The 16,129-nt window shown below is 28.6% G+C and overlaps 1 protein-coding gene across 1 annotated transcript; it reads right to left on the bottom strand.

Annotated features, from left to right (window-relative positions):
- Nucleotides 1-1,622: 1,622 nt before the first annotated feature.
- Nucleotides 1,623-3,338, bottom strand: LOC126681226 (MLP-like protein 328). Its single transcript, XM_050376712.1, has 2 exons — nt 3,115-3,338; nt 1,623-2,080 (listed from the first exon to the last, which is right to left on the bottom strand). Exons 1-2 carry the CDS (start codon nt 3,293-3,295, stop codon nt 1,812-1,814), a joined length of 450 nt encoding a protein of 149 aa, XP_050232669.1. The 5' UTR covers nt 3,296-3,338; the 3' UTR covers nt 1,623-1,811.
- Between the last annotated feature and the right edge of the window lie 12,791 nt (nt 3,339-16,129).

Raw genomic sequence — 16,129 nt, 5'->3', positions numbered from 1 at the left:
TCTCGTTTTCTGGTGATTCAGATGTAGAATCCAGTTTTGGATCAATGCACAATACTGCATTCTTGAGTGTTTAAAGTGTTCCAGCTTATTTGGAATACTAATGTTTTTGTGTGTGTGTGTGTATGAGGGTTCGTGAAATTCTAGAGTTTGGTGTACTTTTTCTGTGGTAAATTTTACTGACCCCATCTTTAGCTAGGCTGTAAAGGGTTTTCATTTATAGAGGTGAAATTAGGGTTAGACTTTCTAGAGTCTAAGTTAAATTAAAATTATATTAGCTAAAGTTTTAGATATACAAGAATGGTAAAAGAGTGTGAAGTGATGAGATAAGTTTAGAGTTAGGATTAGGTTAGAGCATCTCCAATGCAATGCTAAAATAAAGTGCTAATGCTATAATTTAGCATTTAATCTTAAAATGCATCTCCAATGCAGTGCTATAATTTGTGCTAAATTTAGCATATGCTATATCACGTGCTAAATTTAGCACACACTATAGCATATGTTAAAATTCAACAACCAATAGCAATTCACTATTAATTACAATTTTACCACGGTCATTTTTTGCATTAATTATTTTAACCTACTTTTTTATTTTTTTTTACTTTTTTCATTTTAAATTTTGTGCTTCTATTTAATTTTACAACATCGATTTGATTTTTTTGTAGACCATACATCAATATAATAAAAAAATTAAATAATTTATTTATATATAATTCATTGATTCTTTTAATTATATCTTTTGAAAAGCTCATTATTAAATTATAAAAAATATTGCATAAATTTTAGTTTAAAATATTTAATTAAAAAATTATTAAAAAACTAGCAATTAATAAAATTAGGAGATAATTATCTTAATAAATAATTATAACATTTCTTTTTAACTTTGTGCATTGGAGTAAAATTTGAAATGTTATGCTATCTATAGCATTTTACCACTTTTTCATGCTAAATTTAGCATAAAAGGTAGCATCCCATTGGAGATGCTCTTAGACTGCTATTTTATTAATTAATTTCGTATTATTTGTTAAAAGCTAAGTAAAGTATGTTTAAAAGTTATTTTTGGTGTCTGAAAGTGTTAAAAAATGCTTATGGACCCTGAAGATTTGGGTATGGTCAATTTCAGTCCGTCAAACTTATAAATTTGCCCGCAAACTTTTAAAATATTGCAATTAGCCCAATTTATAGAACTATACTACAATTTTTTTGAAATTTTATAAGTTATTACGACTAATTACGTCTCAATCCTTCAAGTTCGTAGTTATGCACTGATCACGCCTGTTTGAATTCAAACAAAAGAATCGATAATTCGTTATCCGGACGAACTTCTCTGAAAATCGCTCATCACTTTTTATCTGTTTGGAAAATAAGTGTCTATACATATATACTTAAGTGAGACGGCAATTACCATAAATTTTTTAATACTCCTGGTTTCTGACTACAGAGGTTTATCAGTGTCTTTTGTCTTTCTAAATTAAATAACACTATACTGCTGGGATCGTAAAATTGTAAAGTAATTTTTTAAAAGCTGTGAATAAAAGATGGTGGCATCTGGGCCTGCCTCCATTCAAAGACTGCTCATTTGACATGAAAATAATACAATTATTGATGAACTATTTCATATAATATTTAACACACAAACATATATAATTTTATTGCAAAGAAACCAGTATAATTACAATCAAACATAATACATAATTACATAAACCATAGAGCAATTAATTAACTCACTGATAATTTGAAGCCAAATCTTTTAAAACACACATAAGATACGTACTGATCATATTATATAATAATTAAGCATTTGTATTGTATAGTTATTTTTTGGGAGCAAGGCCATCAGCAATTTCTTGAGTGACAATGATCATGAATTCCATGTACTTATCCGGAGGTGGGACAGAGTCATTCATCTTCTCGTATTCAATGACACATGTGGCCAAACAGCCTTCACCTTTAGGTGCAAGGTAATAAGTTGGCTTGAAGACCTTGTAAGATTCCATCACATCTCCTTCAACTCCGACCAGACATACTTTCATTTGTTCTTCATCTACTTCTATCTGCTCTTTGAACATCTCACTTTTCCCACCTGTTTGTGTTTCAGTTTTAAATAATATAAGAGACATTACATGTTGTTCTAAGATATTATTTCCACTGCTCCAAATTAGACATAATTATATATTTTTATAATAAGTATAAAAATAGCGATCAGATTGATACAATTCATATATATGGTAAATATGCTATAAAAATGAATAGATTAAGGCACTATTTGGATTTAGCGATTTTGAAGATGCAAAATCCATACATTTTGCACAGTTCATGAATTTCATGGATCGTTTGTTGTAAAAAATATGATGAGAATTCATGGATTATGACAATGCTTCATCCTCCAAAATATATTGTTTAATATTCCACTTCATATGTGGAAAAGTTAAACTTCATCATTTTTAATGAATAATGGATTGTAGGTATTCCAATTTTATCTCTATAAATTCATGAATTTTATATTCAAGGTCTAATGGCGAAAAAGACAAATTCTTATGATTTGTTATAATTTAAATTAAATCTTTTAATTTTTTTATAATAATAACTAAATTGCATTTTTTTGTTTCAATAATAGTCAAATTGATGGCCAAACTTGCAATAGAAAAATCCAAAATTAAATATTATTGCAACAAAAAAATATAATTTGATTATTATTACAAAATTTAAAAGATTTGGTTTAAATTATAACAAATCGTAAAGGTTTGATATTTTTTCCGCCATTAAGCCTATAATCAATCCAAACAGTGGAATTTACAAATCCATCAATTCTACATTCTATAGATTTAATAAAATTCATGGATTGTGAAAACTCTTGTTCCAAATGGTTCCTAAGTCATTTTGACTTTATTTATTATGAATGAAAAATTCTTTCATCCTTAAATTTTTAGCTTCTCTCTCTAAAGTTTGAAATCATTAACAGATCTAATCTATTATGCTAATTTAATTATAAATTTCTAAAAAAAGATCTCCGATTAAGACATTCGACGTTCTGATACCGTATATAAATAAAAACCTCATAGATTGTAGTCCAAGTAAAAGATCTTAAAATTGAAAATATATTTTAGGTTAACATACCAATAGTACACTTCCAGACCTTGAGAGATCCAACAGTCTCCCAATCACCATCATGACAATGAACAGCATGTATGTTCGTCGGAGTATGATTCGGAATCTGGTGAGCTTCGTTTTTCCATACGTTGAAGAATTGCTGAGGAGTACAACTCAGTTCTAGGACCGTCTCTATCTTTTCAACCATTCTTTTCTTATATTTCAAATTTTACTAATCACAAAAGATAATATGATCGGATGCAAAAGTTATGCAGTTTGCCCTATCTTATATACAAATTTGTGATAGAGATAGAGTTTTTTTAATGAAAAATATCAATAATTGAATCTTGATTAATGATTAAAAATTATATACTCAATCTTTCAAAAATATCTCAATTTTCAACTTTTTTTGTTTATGGCTTTCCCTTTTAAATAGTTCAGTTTTTCAATTTTTAGTTTTAACTATAAATATTACTCCCTCCGTCCCAATAGAGTTGTCCACTTTGAGAAAATTTTTTGTCCCAAAACTCTTGTCCACTTTCAAAAAGTAACCAATTTTTACACTCAATTTTCTTATATTACCCCTATTTAAAATCCACTAATGAATAAAGTAAAAGTAAATTGCAAGTGGTCCCTATATTAAATAGGGGTATGATAAGAAAAGTAAGGAAATATTGACAAAACCTATAAACAATAATAGCTTTTCTTAAATTGTGCGATAAAGGCAAAGTGGACAACTCTATTGGGACGGAGGGAGTATTTAGTTATAATAAAATGTCACTCATATAAAATGTACCATTTTGACATTAAAACGCACCGTTTTTGCTTAACTGGCAAGTCGGAATTACAAATAGAAATATAACTCGGTGATTTTTTTATAATTCTTGATAAGTTTAGTGACCTTTTTATAACAAAATTTGACCAAATCCGCCGTAATGACCTCCCATTGTAATAAAAGGTATAACTCAGTAACCTTTTTATAACAAAATAAAGTTTAGTATCCTTTCTGTAATAATAGCTAAATTCAGTGATATAGGATGTTTAATATCCGAAGAAAAGTTTCAAATATACTTTTTATATTATTTTTTATGATATGAAACAATATCAATCAATAAAAAAAGATCACATATTGAACTTTATACTACTACAATTTGAACAAATAAGTATTACTGAAACTAAAAATTAAAAAGTATGGTCGTAAACAACAAATTATTAAACATAAAGTATTTTTGGACGATTAAGCCAAAATTATACTCCCTCTGTCTCAATAGAGTTGTCCACTTTGAGAAATATTTTTTTCTCAAAACTCTTGTACACTTTGAAAAGGTAACTAACTTTTTCACTCAATTTTTCTATATTACTCCTATTTAAAATCCACTAATAAGTAAATTGAAAGTAAATTGCAAGTGGACCTTATATTAAATAGGGGTATGACAAGAAAAGTAAGAATTTTTTTACAAAATCCATAAGTAATAATTGTTTTTCTTAAACTGTGTGATAAAGGTAAAGTGGACAACTCTATTGGGATGGAGGGAGTACAACGAACGCATAAGAGCATCTCTATTCAATGAAATTTTCTTGTTGGAAATAGGGCGACCCATTGGACTTATCTTTGGAAAAGAGTAAACTTTATTTTTCGCCTGTAAACCTCCTAAATTTTATATTGGCGCTCACAAAATTCATTTTGTCCAAATAATGACTAAAATACCCCTAGAGACTTATAATTAATTTACAATAAAAATTTAACCAAATCAAATTTAACTCAATCAAACCTAAAATCACCCAACAAATCAAAAACCCACTCAACCCAATTCTCGCCACTCACTGTTGCTCTATCCGTTGCCGTTGCTTACTTATTATCGATTCATCCACCATTATTGCCTCACCACCGCCACTCCAGCCACCAATATCCAATAATGATGGATGAAACGATATATTAAATGGTCTTTGGTTGTGTTTGTTTGGATAGAGTTAGATTTTTTCAAAAAAATATACTATATGTTTTAGGGTTATTTTAGTCATTTTTTGGACAAAGGAGTATTGTGAGCGTTGGTATAAAGCTTAGGGGTTTACAGACCGAACATGAAATTTAGGGACTATGGTATTAAAAGGTTCAAATGTCATAACGATAGGTGAAAAGAAGCCTAAAAGAGAGCTAGGACATCAATATTAGATATAGAGCTTAGTTTAAATATTGTTAGTTTATGTGGGAAATTATTGAACAAATTTACGTTTTCTTATGTCGTTATTAATTAAGAAATTAGATGAAAGACTTATTTCTAATTTTTTAGTTTAAATACTAATATAGCAAAAGCAAGTAAAGAAATTATATTTTGAATTTTTTTTAGTTAGAATTAAATATTATATGAAGTTTTTTATTCTCATTTTTTAGTTAGGTTATAAATTTAAACTAATAAGTTATATGGTAAAAAGGTAAAATTTAATTCTTCGATCCCCATACTTTTGAATTTTATTTACTTTGTCTCTGACTTACTTTTTCTTATTTGGTCCCTCTACTAAAAATCTAGTTACATTTAGTATTTCAATGGATGGAAGTGAAATGTGTAGCTCAATGTAGCAAGAATGCGGTTGTAAGCGTTGTGGATTAAAGTTGAAGGGTCCCAATCAATTATTCGACGAAAAGCAAGAAATTAACAAACGACAATCGGAGAAAAATATACTGTCGGCGACACGAGAGGGACGACAGATTATTGCTGCATTTATTCTAAATGCTAGCTAAAAAAAACTCCTCTAATTCAAATTAGCTACGAAACTAATTTAATAGAAGAAATAAAAGGGTTCAACAATCAAACAGATTTAAGAGAACTAACGTAAGATAATAAAGATTTAGTGAGTTTAAGAAAAATGATGATCATCAATGAGTTATAACTTAAATGTTATAAGCACTGGGTAATATTCTGATAAGGTTGTGGGTTTTCCACAAGCGTTTCCCCCTCACAATTATAAAAAAATGATGACGGTACGCTGTAGCAGTTGAGAAGAGTGATGGGAAAATAACAAATTTATCATCAAATTTATTATATAATATAATTTTTATTAAAATGAGATTATGTAACACCGAACCGTATATTCAGTATTATGCCATCTAGCACAGTTAAATTTAACAGAGAACGAATTTTCCCTTTTAACAAGAAACTTATTATAAAAGTACAGAAATCAAGTAAATAAAGAAAGTAGGCCCAAAACGAAGTAAACAAAACTCAAACTATAAAAGGATATGCAGATGAGTTTGGCCGACAAAAAGCCTTGTACAAAAAGACTCAACCTTTCATTTTTTGTATTTTTTTATCCAAACGCATTTAAAAACTAACACATGTTTGTGCATATTAAGCTGGGATTAATATAAGTCAGCTCCTTAAGCAAGAAGAGAAAGTTCTTAAAGACTAGAAGATTGCATCAGACTGCAGCCGACTTGGTAGGCTACTCATATTTTTAATTTGTGAAAATATCATAAGCAAATTCACATTCATCATGTGTTGTGGAAGAACCACTCACAAGTAGACTCGTGCACCTACCTTAGTCAGAATGATCAGAGACCCAAATTGACTTATAAGAAATGTCTTAATTAAAAGTTCCGGCCTGATTGGTACGAGGAAAATGTTGATTAGGTTACAATTAGTCCTCCTTTACAATATTTAATGTTTACCTTAGTTGCGGAACCACTCACATGTAGATTCAGGCGCTTGCCCTAGTTAAATTGATCGGAGACCCATTTCTTTAAAAAAATCTTGATTTAGGGCTCTGTCCTAGTTGGTATGAAAAATCTTGGATTAGGCTACAATTTATCCTCCCTAACAATATTTTATGTCTATCCCACTAGTGTGCATGTCTCAACATCATCATGTAGTAAGTGTGTGTTTGATTGTTTTTAAAATTATCTTAATGTTTTAAGCTATTAGCTAGTTTGGAGTAGATAGGTTATTCTTTTAATTCATACATATAAAAGAGGAAATTATTGATTTATCAGTTTGCAATTGATGGATCTGGACGTGGAACGTACGTCTTTAATACAAGTTGGATAATAAAAAGAGAATTGGTTAAAGGCGGGTCACCGGACCCGTGATTGCTTCAATAAGTCAGTAGTTTTTCTTATTGAAATGAATAATGTGTATTGGTCAGGATTAGTCGTACCTCTGGGCGGATGGGTCTGTGCCCTATTTATAGCGTTTTCAGCGTGTGTGCCTTTTCCAGCATTTCTGCCTTTTCTCTAATTTTTTTATGCTTATTCCATCATTAATCCCTCCCATCAGTTTTATGTTAGGTAGGTATTTATGCTTTGATTTATTCATCGCAATTTTTAGCACTTGCATTTCTTCTTTTGTTTCTACCTCATCTCTATTTCCTTGTCATTTCTTATTTGTTTATGTTGTTTCGTCTGTTAGTGCCTCATGATCACATGGTTTTTGGAGGGTCTATTTGTTCTCAGTGGTTCGTTTCATCCATTTTTGTGGCGTGCTTTGATTTTGTGCTTTTGTGTAAACTGAATCAAAACAAGCCACAAAAGTGGCCGAAACGACCTCTCTTTTCTTGTTTTCCTTCATCTCGAAGTTCGCCTCATACATTTTGTAACTTGTTTTGGTTTTTTGAATTTTATTTAACCAACCAAAGCAAGTTACCAAATGATCAAAGAGAATCCCTTCTTCCTCTTTCTTTTTTTTCTTTTCCTCTTCTCTTTGTGTATGCATTGTTGGCTTTTCTTTCTTCGTATTTATAGGGTCCTGGGCAGTGCATTACAATTGTCTTGTCTTTTTGAATTCACCTCATTTTCTCGCACATCATGCGTTTGTTACTTGGTTATGGTTTGGCAGTTGGGTTGCTTGTGCCTCCTCATTCCTAGCATTGGCAGTAGTTGTAATTACTTTAATTCTATTTATTACATCTTCTTTTGTTCCTTTTCCCCTTTTGGTTTCCTCTTTTTTATATTTCAAGGAAAGATTGTAAATAAATCCTTCTTATTTTGGTATTTTCTCTTCAAATTTTCTTGCTTTCTTTTCTTTGTCTTCTTCTGCTTTCGGTTTTTTTTGTAAGAATGGAAAATAACATCTTTAATATTATGGATACTAGTATGTTGAGTGATGACGAGGTCATTGCCACGCCTAGTCTTCCTCTACTTGACTGGCCGTCTACTATTTTTTTTCCATTCTATCTGACATTGAGGTTGGGGTTGCACTGCTTTGGATGATCTTCCCGCTCCTAAGGCTGCTGCTTCTTTGGCTTCTCTCCCAGCGTCAAATCAAGCTCTCTTGAGTCAATAAAATCTAACTAAAGCATCAATTAGGATATTTAACTCCTTAGTAACTCACCCTAGCATAAATACTAACTCAATTAACTATCCAATTAAACTTATTAAACAAACCTTAGAAGCAACTAATCTCTTGCCCATTCCCATGTTATTAGGTTTTAATTTGTTGTTAATTAAATCAATTAAAAGATAAGATCCCTAGAGTCAAAAGTAACAGCCAAAATCAAGATTTAAGTCATGAGTTTAATCCTACCATTAGACATAAATCAACAACATACAAACCCTACCCAATAATCCAATCATCAGTAACAAGCATTAGACATACATCATGATAACCTCAATTAAAGGAGTTTAACTATACATTACCATGAATAAGGCAAGAACAATAAAGAAAAGGAGAAGATATGGAAACACTTCAAGATTAAATATAATAGTATCCAACAATGATTATTCACAATGCTTATACTTCCAAGCTCTAGAAGTTTACGATATCTAAAACTCAACTATACTTAGCTATTCTATATTAATCTATTCTAATCTAGCTAAATAAAAATGGTGAAGATGGAGGTAGGTTGTGGAATGAAGTGGGCTGAAATAAGATCCTTTTATATCCTCTTAGTCAAAATAGGTGTGCCCTAGAAGATTCCACTTTTGCTCTTGAGTTGTACTAAGTCTTCAGGGGAAGTTTTGCGAGTTTTTGGCGCAAAATCAGTCTTTCATAGTGTTTTGAAAACTCAATAGATGTCTTGCGCTAGCAAGACAAATTTCTACCAAATTTATGGTCTTTTGCTTGCTTTCACAAGAGCTCTTAAGACCAAAAAAGGCCTGCGCGAATGCCAACTACAAAAGTCCATAACTCGCTGTAGACTACTCAGGATGAGTTGTTTCTTGATTCTATGAAAATCTTAGGATGTATATTTTATTTTTTGTGAAGAACACAAATTTAAAAGAGGACTTTTAATATCCTAAAATCAGTAATTTATTTGAAGGGGTCAAAATTACAAGTTCACAAATGTGCTCTCGTCGTTTCTTTTCTTCGATAACCTCCGGAATGCTCCAATTAAGCCCACAAATGCCTTGATATTAAACATATGACCCTGAAACATCTCAAGTAAAATAATAAGGCAATGAAGCTTAAAATATATAACAAATATGCAAATTCACATGGTAAAATTAGTAGGAAAATAGAAGTATTTATACTCTTATCATGATAAATATTGTTCAGGATATGAATCAAATGTTTGTTATGCTAGAGATAGAGTTGCAAATAATTAAGATGAAATTTATGAAGGGGAGGTTTCTTTCCCAACAATACAAGGTAGTAATCTTATTGTCGATATAATGATCATACTGTTGATATGTGTTACATAAAATATGGATACACACAATGTTTTCAATCTAAATACAAAAGTGACACTAGAAACAATATTTTAAATAATATTGTATGGTTTTAATGCGATTAATATCATATATTTTATGAATTTATGCTTGGAAATGAGTCGGTTTTATAGGTATTCATACACGAAGCATATCAGATTTCAAAATGAGCAATTGGGCAAAAGAAATTAAAAAAATAAGTCAAATTGATCAAGTATTTGTTTTATTTTTAAAGACCTCAAATGAGCAAGTATTCTTCATATGAATTATAATAGTCATCCTTACATTAAGAATTACATCATTCGAAGATGTTTAGTCAACTTACAAGTTTGATCCTTTCAAATTAAGTGAATATTTTTTAATTCTTAGAGACCTCTAATGGATTTATGTTCTTCATAAAAAAATTAATTAGACATCTTAAACTCTCAAATGAATAAAAAAAAGTCATTTGCAGGTGTTTAAAGAGAGTTATGACTTCTCGAAGTCGATGATTGCGCAGAGGTGTCAACTCATCAAGCTATAGCACAAGTTCGGCGAGCCAAAAATGCTGCTTGAGCCAAAAGGCTCATGTGTGACCCCTGGCTCAACTAGCCAAATTGTCTTGTCGAGCAAGTTTTTTTTTTTTTTTTTCAATTATACATGATACTTTTTTCTTTTGCTTAATTTAATTATGTCTAGTTAAATTAGTTGATTTAAGGTGTTGTGACTAGTATGAGTGAATGGTCTAATTGTACTTTAATAATCTGAATCAACGACTTTCGGCACTTTAAAATTGGTGGTTTCTCTATCTCTAAAACATCTTCTTTGTGTCAAGTAATTTTCCCTTGAAATTGCGAAATCCTTCAAATAACAATTTTGCCATAGTAATCATAATCCATATTAATTATGGAAACTACATTGGCTCTGTTAACAATTGTTGTAACATTGATACTTATTATTGAATCTTTGGTATCATTTTTTGTGACCGGTTCGTGACCGGATTGGTATGCGCAGCAGAATTGAAACCATTTGTTAGGTATTTAATCATGGATTTGATTAACAAACAACAATATAGCAAAATAAATAAATAACCCAAGAAATTTACGTGGTTCTGCATTAAAGTGTACATCCACGGGCGAAAGAATCGAGCCGTCCACTAATCATCAAAAGAAGTACAAAATTGGTGGAGAATCACCAAATAGAGAACATCTCTAAATAAATATGACCTTATAAGAAAAACTCATAAAGTGTTTGTCTCTTTACAAGAAGTAACCCAAAAGAGTAAGAATTAACTTATATTTCTCACATCACACACACCCCTTTTTCCTTTATTCACATCAATATCTACATTGTGTATCCGGATTTGGTGATGTCTTAAAGATGAACAAGGTAGTGTTACTTATAGTGAATAAATAATCTAAATGTCATTTAGGGTATTAATTTTAATTGGATTTATATTTTCTAATTAGCCAATAATAACAAAATTATTCTTCTCCCAAATATTTTACTAATTAAAATTCTTATAAGCATATTCCAACACCGGTTACCAGAGATTCATATCTATATTAACACAAATTAGCTATTATGTTACTTTAAGCATTTCATTTTCAATTTCTGTTGTTTTATTTATATTTGTCATCATATGACTTTTGAAAAATCCACTAATGAATATGTATGGCAAAAACAAATTAATGCGTATGAAAAATTGAATGTACAATATTCTAATATGAGAAGTGTGTCATGCTGGTTATAAGGATTATTTATATTTTGTCATCATGACTTTTTGAAGAAGCTGTATAATTAAGCTTTAAAGTAAGAGCTCGAAACAATAATTTTAAACATTCTAGGAGCGTTTGGCTCGCCAAAAAAAGAAGAAATATGAATGAGAATAGAAATGATTCCCATTATTTATGTTTGTTTTGTCAAATTACACTATATAATGAGAATGTGATTACCCCTTCAATGGGAATCACCTCCCCCCTTACCCTATGAAAATGAACTTTTGAGAATGAAAATTAAAATTTAACAAAATATTTTAATGATAAATAATAAATATATAATTATTAAAAAAATTATTTTAAAATTTTAAAAAATATATTTAATATAAAAAAATATTTTTTAATATTTTTTTTTAAAAAATATTTTTTTTTATTTTTAAAATATTTTTTTTATTTTTTTAAAAAATATTTTGTTTTAAAAAGATAATTTTTTTATATATAAAATATATTTTTTTTAAAAAAATAGTTTTAATAAATAATAAATAATTTTTTTCTTAAATTTTTCCATTCCCATTCCTACACTTTGAACCAAACAAAAAATGAAAACAATCATTTCCATTCACATTCCTTCCCATTCCGATTTCAATTCCCAACCTTGAACCAAACGGACCCTTAGTTATTAATGTTTCAAGGAAGACTATTTTTCTACTTTGAATTAAAAAAAAGAGATAGAGAATGATTGCTTATCAATGAATAATGACATTGAGTCTAATCTTATTTACCTTTCTTGTAATTCTATATATGTTTTGTAGGTGATAATACAATTAATAGGAAGCACAACCACTTCACAATAGCAGTATTGAACATTATGAACATTATGGTGATAATAAAATTATGTTGTTTGAAAATTCATCCCGTTTATTAAGCAAAAAATAGATTCATCCAACAATTTGAGGCCCGTAAAATACTTTTCGATTGTAATAGGTCATTATTCCGAAAATACATGGATATTCTGTATGCAGTATAAATATGAAGTTAGAGATTTCTTGTAAAATATACACAATGATAGATGAATTTTAATTATTTTCATTTATTTTTTTCCATTAGTAGAAGGTGATCTATTGACTTATGATAATATTTATTTATTTGGACGACAAAGATATAATATTCAGAATATATTTGTCGTATCAGTAGTCCAGTTAGGTGTCACATAAATTAAAAGTTTATATTTCTTTCAAAATAAAATATATAATTTGATAATATTTTTAAAATTATAGTAACATTTTTCATGTTACGGGCTCAAGATAAATTTTTAGATAGACTCAGTCTATCACATTATCCGTGAACTAACCCAATCATATCATAACACCTCATTAAAATGAGGGTATTCTTATAATTTCGTTTGTTATTTGCATAAACTTTTAAATAATGATATTATAAAAATATCTCTATTTTAATGAGGTGTTATGATATGATTACTTTAGTCAACGGATCACGTGGTGTACTGAGTCTACCTAAAAAATTTTCCGCGCTCAAACTTTAATAAAATTTAATTAAATACAGTAGTAAATAAAACATTTTGAAATTATTACACATAGCAAAATAATTCACTGCAACATTAAATAATTTTAGAATGATTAATTGATTGTGTCATGCACTATTATCTAGAATTAATTATTAATGTTAGATTAAAAGTAGCAGTTCTACTAATTTCTAAAAAATTAAGAATGAAAAAAAAATCTAAAACTTCAATTATTGTTACTAGAGATTTTGACTTTGTTGTCCAAATCCTTTTCCATTCATTTTATTGTTTTTTTTTAAAAAAAAAAATGGGAGAAAAGAGCAGCGTTTGTGGGAGAAATCGAACTCACGACCTAATAGTTTACTACCAGTGCTTGTGCTATTTGTACTGTAGTTCGTTATTCATTCATTTTAGGGTTAATTGCAAAATAATGCACGAACTTTATCCTAATTTGCAATTACAACACGAACTTTGAAACTTGGCAAATTAATACACCACCTTTCATTTTTTTTGGCAAATTAGTATACCGACCAATCATACAACAACACGTGGCTGTATATGACAATGTCCACGTTAGTGTTTTTCCAGTTCGGTGTATCAATTCGCCAAAAAATGAAAATCGGTGTACCAATTTGCCAAGTTTTAAAGTTCGTGTTGTAATTGCAAATTAGGATAAAGTTTATGTATTAATTTTCAATTAACCCTTCATTTTATTGTTCGACAACTTAATCAATGCTTAAATTTGAGAAATTTTATCTTTATTTTTCTTTCATTGTTGATACTTTTTGCATCAACAAAATTTCAATGCCAATTTTCCTAACCCAAAGTATTAAAAAAAAGTATAATGAGTAATCATACACAACCAAGAATCTTATGATATTTATCTTTAATTACGAAAGCATTATTTGTATTAAAGTTTTAGAAAATGATAAGGTTAATTTCTTTTATCCACCGGCAAAACATGGTCGACAGCCACTTTTGATAATACAGATCATAATTGAAAATGATAATTGAGCAGCAAAAATATAATATTTAAATAAGGTAAGCAAAAATATAATATCTTTACAAGAGCAGGTATAATTGAGTAGCAAAATCGTGGCGATAGGAACTGATTTAGATTAATTTATTGGATTAGGATTTGACATTACATTTTTTAGAAGAAAACCTGAATCATGAACAATTTTTATATAAAATTATTTCAAAATCAGATCAGATTCGATTAAGACGGAAATGAAAAAGCCAGCATGCTGTATTTCGTAAGAGACAATAAATTATAAAAATTAAAGCATGAGAGAACTTAAATCAAAAGCAACTAGAATACTTTCATAGCAGAGATAGAAACTTTTATAAGATAGACAAAGTTTAAAAGGTGAGTAAAATTGATAAAATATAAAATTTTAGATGGAGACTACAGATTTTAAGATGTGGCCAAATTATTATACAATTATATATGTATTGATAGTTTTTTTAAAATATTTAATATATGATAGATAATTGTCAATAAACTCTTTTTAGTTCCGCCCCTGAACTAGATAGAACATTCATTGATCATAATATTTACCGTGAATCCTTTTATTTTTATTTTATACTTGTTCCAAAAAAATTATTCGATAAAATAATTTTATATATTAATATTTAAACTAAATAATAAATATATCTTTAAAAAAGTATGGTAATTTAGTCCATAATTTTAAATTTATGATAAATATATCGAATTTATTTTCACGATTTATTTTTGTTTTGATTATTTAGTTTTTAATTATATGAATGATTATTTATACTGCTGGTTTTTTTATTTCAGTTTAAAATAAGCTATTGAATTTAAAAGTTAGGATTATATGTTTGAAAATAAATTTAAATTGAGGATTTGATATATTTTTCACAAATCACAAAATTGACAAATCGAATTGTCACAGTTTTTAAAAATGTTAATCTACCACTTTAATTAACAATAATAAAAAAATTGTTTGCCAATGTAGACCTAGACTAAATGGTTCAGGAAAATTTAAGTATTTACCTAAACGACAAAAATATTTGCACTTTTTACCTCAACAAGAAAAGTTACAAAAAATACCTCATCTTTTTACCTTATTTATGTTTTTACTCTCGGAGTTAATATAATTATAATTTTACTCCATTATCATAAAAGCAGTACTTACATTATCATCTTAGTATCATAATTTTTTTTGTAAAAATTATTTTTCGTACGTTATCATACTATTATCAGTAACTTTGTCATACTATTATCGTAACTTATTTTTCGTACGTTATCATACTATTATCATTAACTCTGTCATACTGCAATGTTATGATAACGACATGATAATGTAGTGATACTGGTACGATAATCAGACACTGTTTTATCATAATAGTCTCATAAATATTATCATAACATAGGTACATAAATATTATCATCTTGGTATCATATGATAATGTTATGATAACGACATGATAATGTTATGATAACAATATGATAATCAAATATTATTTTTTGTAAACAATCTTTTTTTTCCTGCAATATTATGATAACTACATGATAATACAGTGATACTCATATGATAATTAGAAACTGCTTTTTTATAGAAAAACATTTTTCTCTGTAAATGTTATGATAATGCAGTGATACTCATATGATAATCAGATGTTGTTTTCTTGCAGAAAATCGTTATTCTATGCTGAAAATCGTTTTTTTCATCATAAAATCGTTTTATGCAGATTTTTAGAGCCAAAATTGAAAAAATTTAAGAAAATTTTATTTAGATATGAAATTAAAATAAATCGTATTTATTACCACAAATTAAAAAAAAATAGCTTAAATTAAATATAAAAAAGTGGCGAAACGATGGCGAAACGACGAAGAAGCGATGGCGAAGAGATAAGGGGGCGATGGCAGAGCAACGACAGAGAGACAGCAGAGAAATAAAGAAGAACAAGAAAATGAAGAAGAAGAAAAAATCAAAAATGGATGAAAAAAATATTCAGGTCAAAAAAATGGAGAATAAAAGAGAGATGGAGAGAGCATGTGACAGTGACAAGTAGTGGTTGGAAATAAAAAAAAAGATGTTTGAAGTAAAAATTAATAAAAAGTAGGTATTAGTATAATAAATAAAGATATGTCTTGAAGTAAAAAAATAAATGGATGATGTATTTTCTCTAATTTTTTCTTGTTGAGATAAAAATTAT

The sequence above is a fragment of the Mercurialis annua genome, linkage group LG5 (assembly GCF_937616625.2).
Source record: "Mercurialis annua linkage group LG5, ddMerAnnu1.2, whole genome shotgun sequence".
Lineage (NCBI taxonomy): Eukaryota > Viridiplantae > Streptophyta > Magnoliopsida > Malpighiales > Euphorbiaceae > Mercurialis > Mercurialis annua.
Note: the sequence above shows the minus strand (reverse complement) of the source record. Positions and strands in the feature narration are given on the sequence as shown.

What these genes read in the sequence shown, in the direction of transcription:
- LOC126681226 (XM_050376712.1), bottom strand. Translation starts at nt 3,295, where the DNA reads ATGGTTGAAAAGATAGAGACGGTCCTAGAACTGAGTTGTACTCCTCAG. An exon ending in GGTCTGGAAGTGTACTATTG is followed by an intron (nt 2,081 to 3,114) that starts GTATGTTAACCT and finishes AAACACAAACAG; the next exon opens with GTGGGAAAAGTGAGATGTTC.